Here is a 24387-nt window from a genome sequence, read left to right as displayed (position 1 = left end):
TCTGCCAGCTCCAATCAGTGCCTCTCTCATATATTATTTTATTTGTTTTGTTGGCTTTTATTGAGAGTGAAAAAATAATTTAAAGCAATTATCTGTACAGGGGGGCAGGGGAATGGTTAGCTGGTTGGAGGATCTGTGACCCCCCACGGCCAGGCCAGGAAGGGTTAGAGGGGGTGATTTACAGCTGTACAAAAACACAACAATCCCACCGAGGAGGAGCAAAGGGTGGAGGACACCTCTTGAGCTCTCGCAGGCCCAGAGTGTGGGAGGCTGTGCAGGGGCATGGGGGACCAGGGTCTGGCCAGAGTGGAACCAGACCCTCAAGTGACCTGCAGGGGTGTCTCCAGCATCTCCATGAGGAAGGTGTCGATGGGGGTGTCCCCAATCAGCTTGAAGAAGAAGAGGTGCTCCAGGCACTTCAGCCCGATGGACCGCAGCGCTGGCAGGCGCAGAAGGAGTTTGGCAAACCTGGAAGAGAGCAGAGTCAGAGGCATGCAGGAAGCACTGGCCACCCTCTCCCACGTGTTTCCAAGCCTGCACCAGGAGCTCAGGAGAGCAGAGCCCAAATCCCCCCCAAAAATGCCTTGGAGAGTTCTGTCTTAGATTCCCCTATGCCTTCAAAATAAGCATTTCTCTCCGCCTATGTGGAGGAAATATGTATCTTTTCAAAAAGAGAATTTAGCATTTTCAAAACTTAAAAAAAAAAAAAAGAAAAAAACGAAGATACATCAGATACATCCAGATTCTCTCTCCAAGACTTGAACTAGTGACGTACATCTCCATGGTGCCTTTTATATCCTTCTTGAAACAGTCTTCAAAAATCCCCAGCCCCCAGAGAGGGTGCACAACCACTCAGCAGTGCCTCTGCCATCCGCTGCCTCCTGTTTCGAGGCGCAGCTGCAAAGGGGTGCAGCAGGCAGACTGCCTCCCCCTCCCCACGGCCCGCTTGCAGGACTCTGCGGTCACATCCAGAGCCAAAAATAGCAGAAGATGCTGTGGGTGCATCACTTGACTGGCGGTGATGAGGAAGGATCCGGCTGCCCGCGTTTTGAGAGCTTGGCCAGCAGAGGGTAGGATTGGATTGAAAAGCAAAAAAATTGCTCTCGCCAGCACCCTAAAGGCTCTGGCCCAAGCTTAGGGCACTGAGAGGACAGGCCAGCCTGCGGGAGCCGGGCTGCTCAGGCAGTTTGGGCTGGTGTCCTGCCCTTGCTTTGCTCCAGGGACTCTGGCCCAGGGTGGCTCAGGCAGAGCTAGCGCAGACACCCCTGCCTCAGTCTCCTCTTTCCAGGGTGGGAATTGTGCTGCCCTAAGGTGCCTGCCTTGCCTGGGGACACTCACCGCCCTGGCTGCTCGGGGTACTTCTGCTTCGTGTAGGCTTCCAGTGTGGCATAGACCTTCTCCCGCAGTGATTCTACTTCTGAGGGGCTGGACAAACCCTTGGCATCTGGATGAGGGAGAGAATACAGGTAGGGAAGAAATCACTGCAGAGGGGACCTGTCCACTGCCAGCAGAGTGACTGCGTGCATCTGCGTGACTGTGTGCAAGGACTCGGGCTCTCTTTAATCATGCATCCAGGGACTGGGACAGATCTGTCTGCAGTCCTGATGCTCACTGCCACAGCCCTCCTGCCTGTGGCCTGCTGAGGGCATGCTGCGAGTCACCTGGGACTGCCCCAGGCCTCAGACTCACCTGGGTTGAACAGGACAATGGCTCGCAGGCATCCCAGCTCCGACTTATCCATCTGCATGTCTTTCATTTTGGACACCAGCTCTGTCAAAACCCTGCATGTAAGGGATGTGGGTGGGCAGATCATCAGAGACAGGTAAGGACAGCAAGGCTGGGGGCTGAAAAGCATCTGGGACAGGCACCGGGAATACCCCCAATTCCTCTCTGCAGGAAGAGGCAGCTTCAAGGGACAGCCACCCCACACACTGCTCTTCTACATGTGCATCAGCTGCATTCATGGACTTGAACATCAAATTTGCTCCCGTTCTCACTTTGCTTAGCACGCGGCCTCTGTGCTCTGTTTGGACTACGGAGAACAATTTGCACTCACTTGAGGAAAACCGCATGGGTTTTTCTCCACATTTCACTGTGCAAAACATGGGCACTGCCCTTACGCATGCCAGTTGTGCAAGAGTGGTAATGCAGTGTCCTGCTAGGCAGGGAGCAGGCATGGCATGGACAGTACATGTAGAGTGGTTATATGAGCAAGTTGGGGTTTCAGGCTTTGCCAGCTAAAGCTCTTGCTGATCAGTATTAGCTCTAGATCCAGTTTCGGCAAACTCCTGAAAGAAGGCAGAGAAGCATTCCTCCCCCTGCACACCCAGCCAAAGATCTGCTTCTGCAGCTGCAAATCTCTTTCCAAGGTGCTTTCACCCCATTCTTGGTTTTGAAGCCAGTCGAGTGTCCCCTCCTCATTCTAAGCTAGCTCTGCCCCAAATCACCATGGATTTGCTCTAGTTCTCACTAAGGACGTGTTTCCTATTCAGAGGAGAAAAACAGAGCCAGCCTGGCCACTGCTGCTAGGGGATGACAGAAACAGGCCACATACCTGTCGAAGATGGAGCCCACACCAGCACTGTGAGCACTGCTGCGGTGCACATGCAAGCCCGTGGCCAGAAGGATGCCATCTTGCACCGACACGGAGCGATGGGAGAAAGAGGCAATGAGCAGCTCATTCCAGCCTGCAAGAGGAGGCGTGCGGGACACAAGAGGTAGTTCAGCAAAAAATCAGTCCCACATGGAGCAGGAGAGCTGGTTTCTCCCTGCTGGCTTCAGACTCAGCTCACAGGAGAGGTGGGACCCCAGGTACCAACTGCACCCTTGCCAACACTGCAAGGGGTGGCAAACCCTGACCAGCAGCAAGGAAGGTGCAGAAACAGACTCAAAGTGCCCCCCCCCCCCAAAAGAAAAAAAAAGATGTTGGGTTTTCCTCCTAGAAAAAACATATTCCTTGCATCAGCAACCCCTTTACGTCATTTTGCACATTACACACTAATGTGCCCCACACATAGTAAGTTCTGCAGTTATAGGAATTGCATTAACAAGACACATTTATTCACTCTCCCCCAGCCCTCCTACATGTCTGCATGAAGAGGGGAACAAACAGCAGATTCCACTGCCCCATCCACAGCCTCTGCCAACCGCTCATCATGGCTCAGGATGGGTTGCTCGCCCTGTGACAGCAGGGATGGATCAGCTCAGGATCTCCCATTCACCATCCAGCCTGGCTGGCACAACACACAACCCAGAGAAGGGACAGGGGTACCAGGAATAGGCCCAGAGGCCACAGCTGGAGGACGTTACCTGCCCTGAGGAGAATGACTTGGTCCTCCAGCGTCAGGTCAGAGAAGTGGGGGATTCGCTTGGCCCACTCGACGAGTGTGAAGAGCTGCTTGTCAGCTGCGTGGCATATGTTGGTGACAGGGTCGTTTGTCTAATTAAGAGCGATATCAAAAGGAAAAGAGCAGAGAAAAAGAGAATTTGTCAATGTAAAATCTTTGATAATCACTGTGTGCGCTGCACACAGTATCGCATCAAGTGAGTGATACTCAGAGCCACAAGTAAAATGATCAAATTGCCAATAAACTCAGCTGTGCACTGTTAGGAAGAGAAGATAGTTATTACTACTATCCCCTCTACAACCAGCCAGATCAACTGGTTGCTAGACTTTTCTGTTTACTTGCTGTTCTTTGCAAAGCAAGTCCTCCATGGCAGGCTGCAGTCCTGCTCTCCAGGGCACACCTAAAAGCCATCAAGCAGCCTCTGAACAGGCATGGACAGCAGTTTTATCCAAACCAGCAAAAACACAGCAGTAAACCTGCTGTGTCCAGCTCCATTCCAGTCTTGGTCACTGGGGCAGAGCAACAGTGCCCAGGGCTGTGCAACTGTGGAAGCCAGCACAGGGCTCACTGTCCAGCATCCAGCTATTGTCCTATCTACTTACTGAAACCACAGGGAACTGGAAAAAAATGCTAGGAAAATAATGTATAGGCTGTTTTCTAGTTGTCATTCAGAGTAGCTTCAAAAGCAAAACTGTTGGTGATTTTTAGGTAGTGCAAAGCAAAAACCCCTTGCAAAATGCTAGCCGTTCACATGGGGTTTGTCTTTTCAAATCACACCTCAAAGGCTCTCATCTCAAGCTGCAAGTGATTTTAGTGCCTCTTACTGAGCTCTCTGTGTTCACGTCACTGTACGCCTCCGTCTTGGGTTCGACTGCCAGCTCAGCTTCCAGGATCCTCTCCACAGGCATGTCCTCACTGCCACTGCTTGTGGATTCGGCCTCATTCTCGCTCCGCTCCCTGCTCCTCTGCCTCTCCTCCTGCACAGCTGCAGGACAGAAACACGTCTCTTTACACCCACAGCAACACTCACCTGCTCACAGTGGGTCCCCTTTCCTCTGGAGGAGGGATGAGAAACACCCTCGAGAGGGGAAGAACAGAAAATAAATGGATATTTCAGATGTACATCCATTAAAATGGCTGCCCCCACCACCCCCCAATAACTTTGGGGTTGTTGTAGACCAGTGGCCTCTAAATTTGACAAAACATCGTGATTTCCAAGGTATGAAGCTCCAGAATAGAGGAAAGAGGAGTTGATACCTCCAGGTGGCAGCCTGGACTCGGCTGTCACTAGATGCTGGAGGAGGCAGGAGGGACCCAGCACCCAGACAATGAGGTTTGCCGTGCTCGCTGGGTGCTTTGAACAGTCCCTCACCCCCAGCTGGATCCACACGCTGCCTGCCTCATTCCTGAGCAAACGCTTACCCAGCCGGGCCCAGCCCTGGTGCCAGCTCTCCCTCCACCACCTCTCTTCCCAACCCACCCTGCTAGAAAGCGGTTCCCAGGACCTCTGAATGCTCCAACGCCTTCACTCTCTTCTCCCATCTCTGTACATTTTCCAAAATATCTGCTGGCTGGAGGAACAGTGTCACTGAAATTCTCTCCAGATTTCAGCTATTAATTCCTAGGGCTGTTGGGTGTGTGGAGGACAGGTCAGTGTAGGAGATGTGTACACAGTATGCCAAGCCTTGTGCTCAATAGAAGTCCTGGGTGCACATTTTTGTTGGAGAAATCCCAAAGGGAAGTAAGAAAATCCTGCTGAAAAAAAAAAAGTGACCAGCAGGTGTCATCAGTTTAGCTCATAGCTGGGGAGTAATGTCCCAAAACTACAGTCCTGCTAGCATCACGCCCCTGTGTGAGCATACAGCACCAGGCAGGGGCCCAAAGTGCCCCGTAACCCCTAAGGGACAGGTAGGCAGCTGGCCTGGTCTCAAAGAACAGCATGTAATGAGCTGTAGGCATTTATACACCTGAAAGGTTCAGTGGGGGAGAAGCTGGCTGCAAAGCTGGCCCCTGCCACACAGGCATTGGTGCTTCGCTATTCAACAGCTTAATGGCTTCCCCACCTGTTAGCTGAGCACCAGGCAGTCAGCATCCAGAGGAGTGGGAAAACCACCAAGGCCAAGGGATGAAAAGTCCTTTAAGAGGAGAGGGGACCTGCATAAACACCAGGGGACACCAAGGAAGGGACCAGCTCAGCAAACCCACAGCTCACAGCAAGCCTGTGGGAGAATTTTATCTCCATTTTCTCAATTAGGTAAGTGCTGCTGGAAGAAGGGTGTGACAAACTTTTAGGTCAGATACTTGGATCAGGAGATTTCTTTCCCATTTGTCTTTATAGCTCTGCTGTTTGCAGTGGTGTCAGGAAATAAGCCCTTGCATCAGCCTTGCCTTACCCTGGCTTATGTCAGGGTGCTTTCAGGGGAAGGGCCAAACCATGGGAGGTTCCTCAGCACTGAGACTCATGACCACTTTGCAATGCTCAGCACTCCCCTGTGTTTCTCCCAGCTGGGAGGATGTGCTTCCCAGCACTGTCCAGCTGCTGGAGAACTGGCAGCGCCCAAGGAGATGGCTCAGTGGGGCATCCAGTCTGGCGCTGGCGAGGGAGGGCAACACTGGACACACATATGTGCCAGCCAGCTGGGGGAAGCATTCGTCCTTTTTAGGGTAATGGACAGGAAGAAGCCAGGGAAGTGTTTCTCAAGTCATCAAAATCTTAGTGGAAGAAAGAGCATGCCAAGGAAATACCAGTCCCATCACTCAGCCCCCAAACTCATCCGGGATTCCTTGTTCAAGCTGCAATCTGTCCCCAGTTTCTGCAGCTCCCAGAAAGCCCCTGTGATTATTGCAGCCAAATCCCTGCAGGATCCACCAAGATCCTGGGGTTTAAATTTTCACACTTGCAAAGGGAAGTTGCATTGACACCCTGGTCCTCTAAACCACTTTGCACCCAGCTGGAAGGGAGAGATGTGCCTGGGATTAGGTTTTTGATCCAAGCTTGGCATTTTGCAGCCCCCGCTGCCCTAAGTCGTTGAGGCAGCACAGCACTGATGATGCTACAGGGAACAGGATGAGGTTCAGCCTGTGCCCAGTGTTACAGCTACTTACCCAGGCTCTGCCCTGTACAGTCTGAGCTCCCGCACAGGGAGCAGCTTGCGTGCTCCGCAGTGGGACAGTGTGGCCTCCAAAGGGGAGGGCTATGCTGCCTGCTAGCATTCAACCCTGGAAGTGGCACAATTATTTTAATCTTGGAAAAAAGCAGCTTAAAAGCTGTGCTAGTTGTCACTACCTGACCTTGCATCTGTCAGTATAATTTGGGAGACAATCCAGCTCAGCGGTCCTTGCTCCACCAAGGAGGAAACAGCTAGCTGCAGGGGACAGAGGTGGACAGATAAACACCCATGCCGTTGGACTTGCCTTTCCTTGCAGCAGAGACTTACTCGGTGGCGGCTTTTACGAAGACCTTTACACTCTCCAGAGCTGTGTGGGAGAGAGGCAGGGCTGCAGGACCCACCACAGACACGTCACCCTCAGCAGCTCTTGGAGGCTTCCTTCAAGTCAGTGCACAATCCCTCTAAGTCCAATTGCCTCAGGTTGGATCCTTGCTCCAGATCAACACCTTAGGTGGTTTGGGCCAGAAACACAGTGCTTTATGGGTTGCAGTGAGTGCACATGGAGTATGGAAGAGGCTGCATGAACTGCTTCCATACAGCTCTCTCCTGCAGCACAAAAACACCACAGGATGTGAGCTGAACCAGAGCTCATCTCCAAAGGTGAGGTTAAGAGTGAAATGACAGAGAACTATAAAATAAAAGATAGAAATACATCATTCACCCTTATCTCCAGTGCAAGAATTAGGTAGTGACAAATGAAGCCAGCAAGCTGAAAATGAAAAAGGAAGTTGCTCTTCACACAGGAGACAAGCAGGCTGCAGGACTCTTCATTGCTGGGTGCTGTCCACAGCAGGGGTTTACAGGCGTCCAAGGGGTCCAGGCCATTAAGGGCCACTAACTAAAGGCAACTTGGGCCAAAATCAGTTAATAGGTTCAAGTCACCAGTATGTGTGTTTAGGTGGGATGGGAAGAAAAATACAGTGTAATAGCTTTCCCCATCATCCTCATTTCCTTTACGAAACAAGGTCAAAAATGCCCTGAAGCTGTCAGTGTGGGTTTTTGGAATGCTCCAGCCTTGGAGGGCTACCAAGCCAGATTTACCCTAATAAATGTAAGGAAAATTTCTGTAAGCCCATTCCATCCACCAGCCCGTGTATACCTTCCCTCTTCATCCCCATCGCGAGGCACTTCTGATAGCGGCAGTACTGGCAGCGGTTGCGTTGGCGCTTGTCTATGAGGCAGTCCTTGTTGTCACGGCAGGTGTAGATCAGGTCCTTCCGGATCGTCCTCTTGAAGAAGCCTTTGCAGCCCTCACAGCTGTACACCCCGTAGTGCTTCCCTGGGGAGGCAAGGGGAGGCCATCCGTGGGCAGGGAGGCATCTGCCCTTCCTCCAGGGTGGAGGAGCTCGAACCAACCCCAAAGGTGAAAAAAACTGGCTGCAGGGTATCACCTTAGCAGGCCTGACTTGGCTTTAGTGGCTCTTAGCAGGAATAGTGACCAGCAGCAGTCAAACTATAGGACCACTGCTTTCCTGTGGTAAGGAGGGACTGCATCCCAGGGGAAGGATATGGAGCCACATCTCAGCTGCAGCGCAAGTGCAGAAAAGCCATAGGTAGCAAATGGGGTGTACTGATATGCAAGGGGTCTTCAGGGCTGCAGGTCTCTGGGGTAGGAGAGAAAACCCAGGCACAGCCAAAGCCCAGCTAACACAAAGCACAGGTAAATAAGAACACAGCAATTTTGATATATTTACCTTTGATAAACAGGGAAAAAATGTAAAATGAGATTATACACATAAGGGAGAAGGGCATGGCTTATAGTTTTGCTCTCTTTTGGGCACAGCGCAACTAATCTGCAAAACAGACAGCCTGCCCTTGGGTAAGCCAGACCCAGCTACGAATCCTGCAATGCCAGTATGGCCCCAGCAAGCCTCTGCAGCGTTCACTCCTGCACAAGCCTTGCTTCAGAGCATCAGGGGAGTTTTCATTGCACAAAGCCTTCCCCAAGAAAGAAAACCCCCTACCTGAGGACCTGTCCCCACAGATGGCACAGATGTGTTTGGCTAAGGATCCTGGGCTTGTAGATGGATAACTCATGTTCCCGATCCCTGGGAGACCCGGCAAAGGCTTGACATCCTCCAAGCTGCTGACATTGTTCAGGACGTTGAGCTGCAGAAGCAGAAGCCACAAGACAGGTTAGAGGGTCGAGACTCATACCTCAATGAAACCATCCCCAAATTGAGCTGACCCCTCCCTTGCTGCTCCTGCTGGGCTCATCCCACAAGCTTATCCCTGGCAACTCCATGGGGCTGCCATGGGCAGACAGACATCCTCTCGTGAATCCAGCTGGAGGGGTTTAAGCAGATGCCTGGTAGCAGATATTGCCTCTCACCCTGCCCTGATGCTGTAACCAAAGCCAGGACTAAGCAGAGCTGGAAAAGGGCAGGCAGCAACCCTCAGCTGCTCAGTTACAGCCTCCAAGCAACAAGCCTGGTGGGATCCTGCCTGCTTCATTAGAGCATGCTGATCACTGGCTGCTTGCGGCCTCAAGCACTAACAGCTTAGTAAGGAAGAGCTTTGCAGCCAGGCAATTTGTTGCAATTAAACCTGCACTGCTGCATGGCTAGGGAAGCTGTAATGATGGTTTTTTTTTTAAAAAAAAAAAGTGTTAAGTGGGTTAGCTTCCCTGCCTGCTGATATGCAAATCTACATAAACACATGAAAACATGGCCATCTTGGTCACTCCCGGGGACTTAGGTTCCCAAATATCATCACAGGCTGGAGAACGGAACAGATTTGGGGTTGCCAGGTTAAAAAAAAGGGAGCAGGCTGAGCATCTAAAATCGGCTGCAGTGAGATGCAGGCAAACGGCCCAGAGCCCCCAGCTGAGATCCCCGGGAGCTGCTCCTGGCTGCTGCAAGTTAAAGGTTACAAACCGACATCGATTAGAGACCAAAGCCTGATGTTGCCCAGGGCTTCATTTTATTGCTATTTGCTTTCGAGCTGTTGTCGGCAGGGCAGTGAGGATTAAGGGCCATTGAGTACGTCTTGTCAAAAGCTGTCTGGGCAGAGAAATGTCTCTCCAAATCCACTATCCAATCATCTTTCCCATTGCCATGCTTTGAGGGCTGGGGATGGTTTCTTCATAATTGAGCTTGTTTTTAACAGTCACCCCAATTTATCAGCTAAAGTTCTTCTTCCCAGCAAGAGGGCAGAAGCAGGGACAGAAAACAAGGCTTTGGATAAAAATCCAGCTACAGCCTTTGTTACAGTCTCCATAACATCTAAACCACTAGATTTCATGCATGGTGTTGCAAGTTCTCCATTTTCTCCAAGAAATTGCCTATTTCCATGAAAAAGTGTAATAATTTCCACAGGGAATTTCAACAAAGAACAAGAAGGGTTCATCCCATTGGGATTTTTGGACCTGTCATCAGAAAAATAAAAAGGTAAAGCCTGTTTTCATCTTCCTTCACCACTGTCCCTTCATTTTCAAAGCTTCAAAGGTCTGATGACATTGAAAATACAAATTATCCAGCAAAACTTACCACATTAGGAGCCAGGTTGTTTTGCACCACTGAAAAATAAAAGTGTATAGGGAAAAATTGCCCAGAGAAACAGAGGTTCGCTCTCCCCAGCAGAGATGCAGCCCAGGCACGGGCAGCTGTAAATCCTGATGCTTCAAAATCTGAACTTGGCCCAAGGAAAGGAGAAATCAACCCCTTTCTCCCCACAAGCGTCCAGCCACCTTTTTTACCCTGAAAATTTCTTCTTGGCAAGATGCTGAGCCAGGAAGTACTTTTTATGGTTTAAAATGTTACTCAGAGCTCAGGTACCACCTTTTCTTTCTCTCTGGCTCTTTGAGACTATAACAGGGTGTATGGGGGGGCGGGGAACGGGGCAGTTTTAGCCATCAGTGTCCTCGGAGCTTGACTCCTGCAGGTTAAGTGCAATCATGTATGATATCTGGGACAACTGCTTGAACCCACATCCATTAGCTGCCTCCCTGCCGAATCCCCAAGGCCCAGCTGTCTCCTTGCATTAGAGCCAACACAAATGAAACCTGCTCCTTGGAGCTGGGAACTTGGCGTGATGCCCAGATTGGGAAAACCGCTTCCTGGAGCATCCCCAGCCCCAAAGGAAAGGCTTCCAAGCAGCCAATGCTGCCACCAGCTCCACCTCCACAAAGTACCTGCCCTGGATGCCACAGGCACAAATATTGTCAGGTCGATGGGGAACAGTCGGGTGGTGCGAAGGGAGGAAGGATGCCCAGCATGCCCACTGCAGACAGCCCAGACCCACGCAGGAGTTGAGGATGCTGGTGAAAGGTCAGCCAAACCTGCCAAATCACCCTTATACTCTCTCAGAGCTCTTCAGGGGCCTCCCCATATCATCTTCTCCCAGCCTTGGTGGCAGGCGCTAGAAAGAGCTTCAGACAGACCATGGTGTAGCAGTGGGGTATGGGGCAGAGAGGGCTCAGGGACCATCTCCTCGCTGCTTTTTCAGCAGGAACCATGAGGCTCTTGAGCGCTCCCTACCTTCAGGTCACACTAATAAAACGCAAAGTCTTGTTAATAAAAGGCATAACTTCCACTTAGATCTGGACCCCCAGAACATTGCAGCACACTATCAAAATTCCACACTGCCACCGTGGTCCCAGCCATACCAGAGGTGGTGCCAGGCTCTTGGGGCAGTGTCTCCCTGCCCCTGCCCCACAGAGCCACCCCAGCAGGCTCCCAGCCCATCCGTGGCTCTGGGGAGGCACCGACCCTAACACCCGGGTCTCCCCCCTGTCTGGAGGGGAAACCTCAGCACCTGAGTGAGCTCAGGCAATAAGGATGGGAGCGCTTCATTTTTCTCCAGGCAAAGTTTATATGCAACACAGAGTACGTGGCTGGCATTTAGCATTAACATTTGACTCTCTCTCTAGAAAGTCTGTCTCCTTTCCAAATAATGAAACAAAGCAGATATCCTTTTGCAGGAAGAAGGGGAATGCTTCACATGCTGCAGCCCTTGGCTATCCCAATTACTTCCACATACAGTAATTATACACACTGCAATAGATGCAGTAGAGGGGAACTGGACTGCACCCATGGTGAAAACAGACCCGGGAATTAGCTCTCTCCCCTTATCATGCAGGGTATTTTGAAATTTATACAGGTGTCTCCTCTGTGTCTGGGGCAGGGGATTTATGCAGAGAGATTCACATGCTGGAAATTGTTCTTTACAGCTGATCTCCCTAAGTGGCCAAAACACACCAGACTCCCCACCAGCCAACCCACTCCCTCAAGTTTTGCAACTGTACTCAGTCTGAACACCATGAATTGTAGTGAAGCAAGCGTGCACATCTGCCTACCTGTGGACTGGCATGTGTCACAAAATTCATGCCTGGGGCCGAGGACAGAGTGACAGGGTGTGAGCTGATGGAGGACGTGATGACTCTGTATGGCGAGCCCAGCGTGTTCACCGGAGACCTGATCGCGTTCACGGGGGACGGCAGTGCCCGGGAGGTGTTCGCAGGGGCCTCGAGGTAGTTGTGGTGCCCGTCCACCGAATTTCCCGTGGAAAGGCTTGATGACGGGCTCACAGATGTGGAGCTGGCATGAACAGGGGAATCTACAGGGAGAAGCAGAAAGATTAAATACTCTATGAGCAAGGCTGGCTGTACAGCAATCAGCTGCCCAGCCTGGGTCGTGGCAGCTTAGATGCTGGCCAAGGCTCAAAGCCAACCAGCAAACATGCCTTATGCTATAAAGGGAAAGAGCAAAACATTGGTTATGGTATGGGAAATAGAGTTACATACAGCAACAAAACATATTACAAAGATAATACTTAATAATCAAATCTTCCTTCACTGCTTCGGTGCATCAGCTGACTTGGAAAAAGGCATGCTGCCTGCCTGCCTCAGGCTGGTTTTCTCTGAACTATTCCCTGAGGTCCCATTTCTTTTGTCCAAGCCGGCTCTAGAGACAGCGCACATCTGAAACCATGAAATCCCCACTGACCAGGCTGGAAACCCTAAATGCTCCCTGTGTCTTATGAAGCACCTTTGCTCCCTGCGATGGCTCAGGCATCGTGCTCAGCAGGCTCCTCTTCCTCTTCCCGTGGTTCAGCTCTTCGCCTTCCCACCCACGTACCTCTCCACCATGCTATTTCATATGTTCCTCCAGCTCTCAAAACTTGATGCCAGCATCTTCAGGAGGAGCTGGAGCAACGCAGGACAGAAACTGCCCATGACATGCTAGCAATGCAGGTGACAGGACAAGGCACCCACAAAATATTCTGTCCATTACTTCTCCCCATGTAGTACGAGACAGAGCAGAGACTGTGGCCACACAGATGTGCCTGGGCAGACAGTCTCACAGCCACAAGGAAAGAGGGTTTCCTCCTTCCACACTTAAAGAGCTGCAGTGCATATTGCCAAACTGAGCCTCACAGTAGCCCCATGAGATTAATCTGCCCCTGCACCGCGCTGCAGAAGAGGTGGCATAGAAAAGCAATATAACCTTGATCATTGCCACTTCAGGGCAGCCTCTGAGGCTGAACACCTCACCCAAGGCCTAAATGCTGTCTTCTATAAGACCAGTCTCAAACATTCAGAGGGTATCTGGGCATCAAATGCCCACTAGTCCCAATGGGTTATGTATCTAGCTGTATTTTAAGGATCTATATGACCTTTTCTCCCTCCCCTAGAATTTACCAACCCCAGTTAGCACTAGCTGTCGTTAACATTTCAGTGAACCATTGTTTCTCTGTTGGTTTTTCAACACAGGAGATCATTCCCTGGAGTAGCAAGGCAAAGATGTTGTGTGGGAAGGTCACACTATTGGTTTTCCATGGCTGGCATAGAGGATGCTTGTTCCCATTGCATTTGCAAGTAAGGCAGCGCTTTGGTGTTTTGTTTGTTTGGTTGTTTTTTTCCTCCTTTTAACATTATTGCAAAGTTATTTACGTGACAGTGTTTGTTATTTTACCTGAAGTAACAATCAAATCTGATTCAAAGGGAAGATGCACAATAAAGACGGGAAAAGGTCAGCTTGCTGAATAACATTAAAGACATTTGTCAGAGTCAAGGAGGACTCGATCCACCGTTATCAACCCACTTCAGACTTAATTCTGCAGAGGGAGGGGGAGAAAAGGTCTTTGTCAATTCTTGCTTTGGCTTTTTGGATCAATTCTCCCAGTGGGAAAGCAATGCGCAGCAAGAGGAAGCCGGCTCAATGACAACAGCAGAAGCCTTGGAGGCAGTGAGGCGGTCTGGAGGCAGAGCCAGGGCTCCTGCCTGCTGCTGGAGAGAGTCACCCCGCGTCCCCCTGCCACCATCATGGAGACACGCAGCCTGTTTTCTGTTAGCAGACAGCAAAATCCCTACTTTGTAATGGCTTCCAAGCGCAAAAGCCTTTCACTCCAGAGACAGCTGCCAGGAGAGCCTTTAGCAGTGGGCAGAAGACGTGCTGTTTGCCTGGCCCCGCCTTACCTAAGCGCTCAGCTCAGAGGCACCTCAGTTGTTTCCTGGGACTTAAAAGGACCATCCTGGCTTGTGCCATTATCGGCTTCAGAGAAAAGCGAATACATTTTTCATCACCTGCGAGTAGTCTGGTACCACAGCATGCAGTCCTCCCCAGCATCTGTAGCACAGACTTACAAAGAAATTGTTTTTATGCATCTTTAAACAACTACATAAACAACATTGCCTTTGAGGATTCTTCAGCTTGGAAAAGAAGCCACTGAAGGGGAGATTGGGCAGAAATCTATCATACCAGGACAGCTAAGGAGAAGAATGATTCTTCATCCTTTTCCATTAACACAGAAAAGGGCATATTTTGAAAGCATCATGCAGAAGATTTAAACCAATAAGAAAAGACTCCCAGGAGAGTTATTTAACTGTTTGCATTTACACCAGACCTTACAGAAACACTGTCACCACTAAGTTTCTCCATTAGGAAGGCTCCAAGTTTCATAAGGACCCAGAGCAATGCTTTCACCCAAGGAGACTGCTGGCCAGGGCAAGCCCGATGGTGTGCTTGTGTCCATGCCAAGAGGCAAGTGTTCAAGGGCTATGGCCAGGGGAATCCCCTAGCCCCCAGGATGGGATCAAAGGATGAAGCCAGGAAGCCTGGAGGGCTTGTACCTACCTCTCTTACCCCAGCAATGAGACACCAAAGGGGAAGCATGAATGCATGAAGGAGTGTTTGCTGGTGGAGATGGATAGATAAATGAAAATATCTACTGGAGAGCACACAGGTGTAAAGCCGGGCTCTGCCAGGACCTGATGACACAAACCAGAGTTAACATGCTTGTTTCCACAGTGCCTGGCCACACTGTCCTGCCAAGGCTGTAACAAGCCCATTGGTCAAAACCATCAGTGTTAACTTTCCATTTACCAATGAACAATTTTATCCATCTGTTATAAACTGTAATACAAACCACATTTAGAAAAGCAGAAACAAAACAACAACAATAAAAAATCAAAGCAAAGCACTCCAGCAAGGTGGTCCAAACTTTGACTTCCAGTCCTTCCCTGGGATAAGTTTACCAAGTCAGTCCCCGAGGGAGGAGAAATGCACCCTCCCGCACCTGGGGAAATACTCTCTCAGCTTCTCATTTTCAAGCTGGAGTGCTCCGAGAGGGATGCAAGATGTGACTGCTACCAGGTTATCAGCTTGTGCAAGCAACAATTTGCACGGCTGGCAGAAGGTGTGCAGGAATAGCCATGCCAAAGCATCCTTGACACTGGGGTTACTTATTCCCTGAGCTGAGTACCCTCAAAGTTGTTTCAGTCTAAAGGAGCCAGGCTGGCTTGGAGCAAGCAGCAGAGATTGCAAATCTGATTCATTTTGGTCGAAAACAGTGTCATGCATCTCCCAACAGAAAGCAACCAGAAAGGCCGTGGGCTCACAGGGATGGCATGACTTTCCTTGAGGTATTTCCTCCCGTCATTTAGGGGACGAACAGGAACATCAGCATGGCAGCAGAGCAGGACCAGCACGGAGCTGCTCTGCGATGGGGAAGCAGCTCTGGGACAGAGCAGGGGGCACTGGGGAGACGGGACTCAGTCCTGCGTGCCAGCCGCAGCCGGCCGCCTCCGCCTCTCCAGCGGCATTTGGCACAGGTGACATTTACACAGGCCAAAGCAGGCCCGGAGTCTGTCCGTCAGGTAATGTGAGGTGACAAGCGATGCCAGGGATTCAGCCAGCTGCAGCGGGGCCCCACGGAGCGGAGGGCAGCCCTGCGTCGGGAGGCAAGGGTTCTGCGGCTGGCACAGCCCCTGCCCGCGAGCGCCGAATGCAGCTCCCAGTCTGGCCAGGTCCCCCACATCTGCTGGGGAAGACCGGCTGAGACCCTGCGGCAGGGCTTGCTACTGCTTTTAACCACCTACTTGAGATTCAAGACCAGCTTCTTTCTGATCCACAAATGGGGCTGTTTATGTCTTTCTCCCCCGTCTCCCTCCTCCACACTCGTGCTTGTACAAGTAGTTTCCTGAAGAGAGGTTCAGGGAAGCTTGATATTGTATTTATTTCTCTGCTGGAGGAGCAGGGGAAGAGAGGACAGGAGGGAACTGCCTTGTGTGGATTCTCTGACGTCTCCACCGCAAACAGGCAGCGTCCAGAGAACCCAGTGCCTCAATCAACCCTTTACAGCTCTCTTGTATAGAAACGCACACGCTCCAGCCTTCTCTTTGTAGGAAGCAAAGTTTAAAAAGAAGAAACTTGCTTCTGGGTGCTTCGCTGTTTCAAACTGCTTCCGCAAAAGTATCACATCACTTGCTGCAGAGAGCAGCTGTGGGTTGGGAGCCTGCACACAGACAACATCCATCCTGTTGCTTTAGCATTCAGAATAAGGATCATATCTAATGTCAGCATAGACAACTCTGCTTACATTAGAAAAAATAGTGAGGGAAGACCCTAAGAACTACTCGGTTCTCTGCATTTTGAAAACAGTGCCCTTGAAGACATAAGCAACAGCATTAATTTCACCCACCAGCCACTGAAGCCAAGCAAGGACACAAAGCTTTGATATTCTACTTCCACCTGTCTTTCACCTCCACCTTAGCAAAATCCTAGTCCAGGGATGGGAAACTTGCATGAATAGCCTCAAAAAATCAGGGATAGATGGACACCATCTACATCATAGCAGATGTGCAGGTGTCCAACAGATGCACCTGCAGAGCACAAAGCTCCAGGTCCACCACACCAATGCTAAACAGCCAGGTCTGGGCTAACACAGTGTGCTGGTTTTGGCTGGGATAGAGTTAATTTTCTTCCTAGTAGCTAGTATGGGGCTACGTTTTGGGTTTGTGCTGAAAACAGTGTTGATAACACAGGGATGTTTTAGTTGCTGCTGAGCAGTGCTTACACAGAGTCAAGGCCTTTTCTGCGTCTCACCCCACCCCACCAGCGAGCAGGCTGGGGGTGCACAAGAAGTTGGAAGGGGACATGGCTGGGACAGCTGATCCCAACTGACCAAAGGGCTATTCCATGCCATATGACATCAAGCTCAGCATATAAAGCTGGGTGAAGAAGAAGGAAGGGGGGACATTCGGAGTGATGGCGTTTGTCTTCCCAAGTAACCGTTAGGTTCCCTGCTTTCCTGGAGATGGCCAAACACCTGCCTGCCCATGGGAAGGAGTGAATGAATTCCTTGTTTTGCTTTGCTTGCGTGTGTGGCTTTTGCTTTACCTCTTAAACTGTCTTTATCTCAACCCATGAGTTTTCTCCCTTTTACCCTTCCAATTCTCCCCTCCACCCCACTGGGGGGGGGGGGGGGGGAAGTGAGCGAGTGGCTGTGTGGGGCTTAGTTGCTGGCTGGGGTTAAACCATGACACACAGCTAAACTGGTCCAGGACCAACGCTAGCTCGATAAAGCCAGCTTGGATACTTCTGTGCTGTGAGCACTTCACAGGTAAAGCTGGGGCAGGTGTGGAAGCAAAGACTACCTGCAAGAGTACGCAAGTGACCCCAAATGCCTCAAAGGCAGTAGGAAGAGAGGCGTCCAGGCTGCAAGCAATAAAGCTGTCTTGATTTTCACCCAAATAATGTCAGGAAACACCAGTCTCAGCAATTACATTTGAGCAGAAAGTAGAACGAGAATGCACAGAGACCAGAAACATCCAAGCCCCACATACACTATCTATTTAACCAACATGGGTTGCAAGTTTGTCTTGGTTAATGCCCCTTCAGCTCTAATACCTAGCAAAGCCTTGAGAGGAAAGTATCAGTGTTAAACACTGGGGTCTTTCTTCAACTAAGGCCTAAAGCAATCCTATCTCCTGAGTCCTGCAGATCCCTGGCAAGCCTAGAGATGATGATAGGTTCAACCTTCACAGTTTTGTTTTTAATGTCAGAGAGAATCAAAAGCTGGAACAAACTCTTAAATTAATGAAAAACATGCCTGTGCTTCTGAGGCCTCAGATATATACAGAAAGGGTTCATTTCATTGGCATGCACAATTAAAGGTGCAAGTTGCCCTGCCTGACACACGACTAGCAAAACTTTGCAGATACTTCATCCTCCGCAGATCAGAGAGCACCGAGAAGTGGGAAGAGACATGCAGAGAAGGACTGATTTCAGCAGAGGAGCACAGGCGTGCGTGGGAGGTACAGCTTGGCAGGCAGCTCGTCCTTGGGGACGACCTTCAAGGGGAAATACCTGTGAGAAACACTCCTAGAATTGGATGCAGTTAGGTAGCAGGGAACCCATGTTAACTGTAACCAAACAAAGTTTTGCTGCTATGACTGCAGATGTAGTTTTTATTTAATACATGGAAGCTAAACTGAAAAATTATTCCCTTTCTGGTGATATTTTTAACTGTCCAAGCAGACTTCCACAAGCAGTACAGATTGCCATGCTAATATCCTACAGAAAGGTTATTGGCTTTGCCTTGCTTTTAACGTCCAGTAACCTTTGTGCTTCCATCTTTCTGCTCAACTCTGAGTCAATAAATAATGCAGCCTTCCCGTGACAGATAACATCACGGAGGAGAAAAAACTTTTGGAGGTGTGCTGGCACATATGTGAGCAGGGGCTTTTGCAACAGGGATCTGCACAGGGCAGGAGACCAACAAGCAGGATAAAGTTTCCCTCAGCTCTCCAGGTGGTGGGAAGAGCTGCTCCCTTTCCTCTCAGGTAATGCTCCTGTGCTGCCCTTGCAAACAGGGGCCACCCAAAACCTGGCCCACAAGAGGCAGAAGGCTGGAAGCACATGAGACTTTCACCTGCCCAGGTGCAGGCTCAGCATCAGATCCTATTTTGAGGTCTTGGTCTGATTTGACTGAAATTGGACAGTGGGTCAATAGCTTAATATGTCCAAGGAAATTTGGACAAGACACACCTGCAGTGTAACCACATATGCTCCTCTCCAGGAAGCCAAGCTAAGGAGGAGGGAAGGAAGGAACAAAATCCACAGAAGCTACACAGGCTTTACCATGACTTTGACAGGAACCATGCATTACAGGGTAACTCTATGCCTACGGTGATCTTGCCAAGCAAAGACTCCTTTAGCAACTGCTTGTCAGGTAATTAAAATAAGAACTGCAAGCCAAATTTACTCACCCTAACAAGGTATCACATCCCCCTGGTGACCACAGCAATACACAAGAGTTGGATAAAGTTTCTCCTCCCCAAAGAATTAAAAGCTGTTGAATTTGAGGCCTGAAGGGTTTTTCATGATTGTCTGATCAGATTTCCCACCTGGCCAGTGGGATCTCCAGCACAGCATCCACCAGGAAAAAACATGCACAAATTCCTACAGTGGTCTTCAAACTCCTGGAGAGGCTACAGGTCCCCATCAGAAAGGTTCCCACCAGCTGCAGGCTCTGTGGCTGCCCCAGGCAATTGAAGGAAAGTGTCTCCTGCTTTAAAAAAAAAAAAAAACACAAACCAAAAAAACCCCAACTCCTGCATTTCCCTAGCTGCAGGAGTCGCCCAGTCACTGGATTTTCTCACACCTTTGCTGTGTCAAAGAGCCCTCTTCCATCTTCACATACACAGTTACAGGTACAGACATGGCAAGCTGTGACACCCAGGGAAAAAGCATCCTACAGGTCACAAAACCTGGGACCATCACAGGCGAAAAGGTGTCTAACAGCTGGGCAACAACCCCACTCCAGGCACAGCCTGGCTTTTCCTCTGCAACTCTCCCTGTCCCCCAAACGACCTGGCCTAACCCCGCTTTGCTTGGGAGAGCTGACAAGATTGCAGCCGGAGGTGGTGTGGCCACAGGCCAAGTTACATGAGTACTAATAAAAGAGACTTTGTGGAGGAGCCAAGTTAGTTCTTGTCCCCAACCAACTGTGCCAGAGAGTGTTCAGAGAGAGAGGACAGCCAGCACAGCATCTTTCCTTGCCCTGGGAGCTGGGCTCCGGATGAAATGCATCCTTCTGGAGAATAAAAACACATTTTGAAGCCCTTTCCTTGCTCCTATAGCCCAGGCTGTGAAGGCAAATCCATCTGCCTTAGTGCACATCTCCTGCTTTAGATGTGTAAGGGTGACTCATCTCAACACTTTCCCTGCTACTCTACAAACTCATCTGTAACACTTCAGAGTCTGTCCTTTTCTCATCACAAATGATGTGCTTATTAGCAATTTGTGTATGTACATTCTCAGCCAAATTCAATGGTGTTATTCAGACATTTAAGATCAAAGTGGCAGTCATACACACCATCAAAAACATGTACCTTATTTCTAACCTGAATGCAGATAAAATTAAGTTAATGCATACGTAACAGTTACTTGAATGCGAAAAAGAAGAAAAGTAAATACATGTGCTTTTTTGCTGTTATGCTCAAAATAAAGCTCAGAATTTCAGAGCTAAAGGAAATTTGAATACAGTAAGAGCTAGACAATCCAAACAGGAGCAGCCTCATCACCTTGGCTCTGCTCTCCAGCAACACAGTGCAAGAACAATGAATGCAACAAGATAATAGTCTAGTGCAGACACTGCCCTTTTCCATCATCCTGATGTCCCCCTTCATGGTGACAGCGCAGGCAGGACAAGGAACAGTTTCATAGCTATTTTAAAGGAGGGGGGGATCAGCAAAGACAATGAACACATTGCGGGCCTGCCAGAGATGCAGGTTGGCTGCATGGGCTTTGTCGTGAGGATCCCAAGGCAGCGGGAAGCTGCCACACCACCCCCCCACGGATGGTCACCGTGATCCATCCTGCTTCATCCCCCTCAAGGCCTGAGTGTCGTCACACACAGCCCATGGGCCCTAAAGTTGTCTGGCCAGAGCAGCAACCGCCTTCTCAAACAGCCAGAAATCTGTCTCTGCAGACCCAACAACCCAGGGAGAGGCAGCCCCCACACCACCCGCAGGCCCCCAGGCCCCTCAAGCTGCCTCAGGAGCGTGGAAGCCTTCCAGCTTTGAGGGGAGTGTAGATGCGAGTGGTGACCTGCAGTTCTATAGTGTCCAGGAAGCATAGGACAGGCCAGAGCGACTGTTTTCAAGCAGCCAAAACAAAACTTGGCCAATGCTTTTGCCTCTCTGTCAGAGGCTCCCCTGCAGAAAACTCCTCTGTTTTTCTAAACGAAGTTAGAAGCAGGTTAAAACACCAGTTAAATATACTTTTAAATGAAAGTTAAAGTTCCAGTGTATTGAACTGTTGGTGGGCTGGAGAATAGTGCCTTTGCCTTTATTAGTGGAGCAGAAATACCCCTGCTCCTACTACCAATTTCCTCTCCTAGAAATCTCCGAAAGGCTCTGCTGAGTGCTGTGACCCCTGTCTCTACAGGGATCTGCGCCTGGTTCCTATGAAGATCAGTTTGAATGCCACTTTTCTTTTGCTTCCTTGTAAATTTGTAATACTCAACAAATTAAACACAAAGAACACTTCCATTGTTTCACTCTTATTGCAGCAATAGGAGAGAATTTGGCTTGTCTTTGCTTGTTCCTTAAAAACACCAGTGAGCAATAGATTGTTCCAACAAGTCACCTCTTTTCGTCAGAAACTGCCTAAAAAAGGTATTTTGGAAAGTCAAGTGCTTATGAAACTTGGGGATGACTTGTTGCAATACCAATGACTTTTCTGGAGTTGGAGAATTACCAGAGGTGAGCATCTTGTGCAAGAGGGAGGAAAAACAATATACACATAGTGGGAACATTCCATGTGCAATCCAATGTCTGCACAAACCTCTTCTCTAGCAGAGAAATAACAGATTGATGTATACAGCCTGGGGGCCTCCAGAGTGAGTCCTGGAGGCATTTACCCACCCTGAAGGGCCTGGAACAACTTGAGGAGCTTTCCAGAGATACTAAGACTTTGCATGTCCACAAGTGACAATGCACTTTAACTGTCCTGGAGCGGCATCAATATTTTGCCAGCAGCCACCACGCGCGTGCTCCCAGCCTCTTGCAGCCAAGCACCCCAACCTGCCTGCTCCCTGCCTTGGCTGGGGAGCACCCTACAGCTCCTCAACCCATTCCCCTTACACATCCCCCATGCTAGGGCAAGAGGAATAACTTCAGATAAAAATAATCAGCGAGCCCCAGTAATTGCAAAGCCCGTTTCCCAAGAGCAGTTCTGGATTCTGCAACTGGGGCTTGCTCACGGCTGGCGTGCACAGGGGTGTTGCAGCTCGCAGCCACGCAGACGCAGCCCTTTGCAGACCACTGTCTCGCTGTGCAGCCCGTTTGGCTAATCTGACACAGCTTCACGCGATTATGGTGGTATCTGTGTCACAAGGGCAGGAGACAGCCACTGGGCAAGGAAAGAGCCCTCTTAAGATTTTCTTGGGGGCTGTTTATGTTTTAAAAGTAATGTTTTCCTCCAGCAACTTAATAAAAATGCAATTGCAAAGATACTTACTTGGTTTGATCCTATTCTTTCAATGAATAGATTCAGTCCATCACACACAAACATATATATGCATCTCAAATGCCATGGACTAAACTTCAGAGCAGAGTCATGGTTTGACTCAAGCCTGCATAATTTCAGGCAGCTTGGTTTGGCTGTGCTAAACTTCACAGCACATACAAGCACAGGACAGCTTCAGTCATAAGCAGAAGGCACCACAGGTTACAGCCACATACGAACTAGGTTAAACACGCTTTAAAATTCCCTTTAACCCCCCCCCCCCCCGCCCTTTCTACTGTGGGATCAGTTCCTCTAGCTAACCCAGAAGGCACAGATTGCAAACACAAGTAAAATACTTACTGCCAAAGCCCGCAGGAAACTTAATGAAGTGAGGATAATTCCCATACATGTTTAATCTTCAGTTCATCTCTTGCCTTTTTAAACACAACTGCCTCCTCTAACTTCAAAGCTGCCCGGAGCGTGGTGCAGCCCGCCGGGGTCGGGGCATGGCTCTGCAGGAGCAGGGGCTCTCGGAGGGTGCCGGGGCAGCTGCCTCCTCCCGCGGCCTCATCCTCGCTTCACGCCGGCAGCAGCTGCTGGCTGGGCTGAGGCATGCTCTCGTTCTCCGCTCAGGGCTGGCTCCGCTGCTCGGCTGTCTCGGCTCCCTGCGAATTCACGGCGGACCGTCCGGGTAGCATAATCGCCCGGAGAAGACGCCGATCAATGCGTGACGGCTCCGGTATAGATCAGAAATTGGCAGGAGGGGGGGAGGTTAAGTTGTTCAGGGGAGGAGCATCGTGGGGAAGGAGGGGGGTGCTTTGCTTTTCCACCAGTGAAGACTCGATACAGTTTATTAGTTATACTAGCCCCAGCCATGTGGAGGTGTTTTCCAGGCGCGCGAAGGGCCAGCCCTCGCCCAGAGGGGCTGGCGCCCTGAGGACGGGCCAGCTGGCGGACAGGGCAGGAGCACACCTGCAGCCGTCCCCGCGCTTTGGGACTAGGGCTGTGCGGGGCAGGGAGCTCCACGCTCCCGTCCCACACCAAGCCTTGCCTCGGCTGCGCTCCTGGCATCAAGTCACGGCCCCTGCAGCGCTGGATTGCAGCCACCCCTAGGAAACGCAGCCAGGGCTGAGGAGGACCAGGACCTTCCTGGGGCTGGTGCAGCTGGAAGCTCAACTCCCCTCCCCAACCCCATCCAAAGGGGTCCAAAAAACACCCAAACCACCCCAAAAAAGCATCATTAGCCAGCTGCTAAAGCCACATGGGATGAGAAAAGGTGAGGACATGGGACAGAGCCCAAGGGGCTCAATCCGTGCCACGTACAGTCAGTGAAGTGTTCACAGCCATGGCAGCAAAATGCAGGAGGCTTCACAGACAGTCCCATACGTACATCCACAACTTCAGTTTAATGCCCACCCACCCTGACAATGAAGTACTGCAGGAAACAGGTAGAAATAAGCAGAAACAAGCAGCCAGTTGCCAGACTGGGGCAAAGCCACATGCAGTCTCCAGCACTGCCTCCTCCGGTGACTGGTACTCTGGAGGGGGAGCAGTCCCAGTTCCCTGCCCAGCAAGCCCCCTACCCAACTGCTGCAATTTTGGGGAGAGGCAGGGACGCAGGCAATAGCACAGCCCACTGTTTCTGGTTTCGGATCTGGGTGACCTGGGATGAAGCCACCTCAAAGGAATGGAGGAGGGAGGAATTTTGCCTGAGGATGTAAAGTGAGCAGAGGCCAAGGTTTGCATTGACTCACGTGCAGGGCCGTGTAGGAGGAGGAGGTTGCAGCCCTGCCGTTGGCACCAGCTGCGTGGCAGAAAAAGGGGGCACAGGGCTAGCAAGGGACTCTGCCTTCCCAGAGAGACCACAAACCACCCCTGTGTACAGGATGGGGAGCATGCCATGCAAGCAGTGAGATAAAAAAAAGAGGGAAGAGCAGCAGATTAGGATGCTTGGCATCTTTCAAGGGCCTGCTGGCTCTTGGCCCCCTCCAGGTCACCCAAAGGCCTGTGCTGCCCTTTGGCACTATGCATGCTACAAGGGGAAGGCATGCAATATGCCAGCACAGAGCTGTTCACAGCATCCAGCTGCAGCTCAGGCAGATGCTGACTGAGGTGCTGTCAGCCTCGGGGTATTAT

The 24387-nt window shown here is 50.5% G+C and overlaps 1 protein-coding gene across 2 annotated transcripts in view; it reads right to left on the bottom strand.

Moving 5' to 3' along the window:
* Positions 1-320: 320 nt before the first annotated feature.
* Positions 321-24387, bottom strand: part of RXRG (retinoid X receptor gamma) — a 40637-nt gene continuing 16570 nt past the window's right edge. The window contains exons 1-10 of one of the 2 annotated variants that reach the window (XM_072867476.1): positions 22612-22660; positions 11814-12073; positions 8482-8626; positions 7617-7796; positions 4172-4332; positions 3310-3439; positions 2555-2687; positions 1690-1781; positions 1339-1444; positions 321-468 (exon numbers count right to left, since the gene is read on the bottom strand). In XM_072867476.1, coding sequence (XP_072723577.1) covers positions 321-468; positions 1339-1444; positions 1690-1781; positions 2555-2687; positions 3310-3439; positions 4172-4332; positions 7617-7796; positions 8482-8626; positions 11814-12073; positions 22612-22660 — 1404 coding nt within the window. Of the gene's footprint in view, positions 469-1338; positions 1445-1689; positions 1782-2554; positions 2688-3309; positions 3440-4171; positions 4333-7616; positions 7797-8481; positions 8627-11813; positions 12074-22611; positions 22661-24387 lie in introns of those variants that run through there. The other variant, XM_072867475.1, reaches the window with a different exon arrangement.

The sequence above is a fragment of the Ciconia boyciana genome, chromosome 7 (genome assembly GCF_034638445.1).
Source record: "Ciconia boyciana chromosome 7, ASM3463844v1, whole genome shotgun sequence".
In the NCBI taxonomy this organism is placed as follows: domain Eukaryota; kingdom Metazoa; phylum Chordata; class Aves; order Ciconiiformes; family Ciconiidae; genus Ciconia; species Ciconia boyciana.
This window is presented reverse-complemented; position numbering and strand designations above follow the sequence as displayed.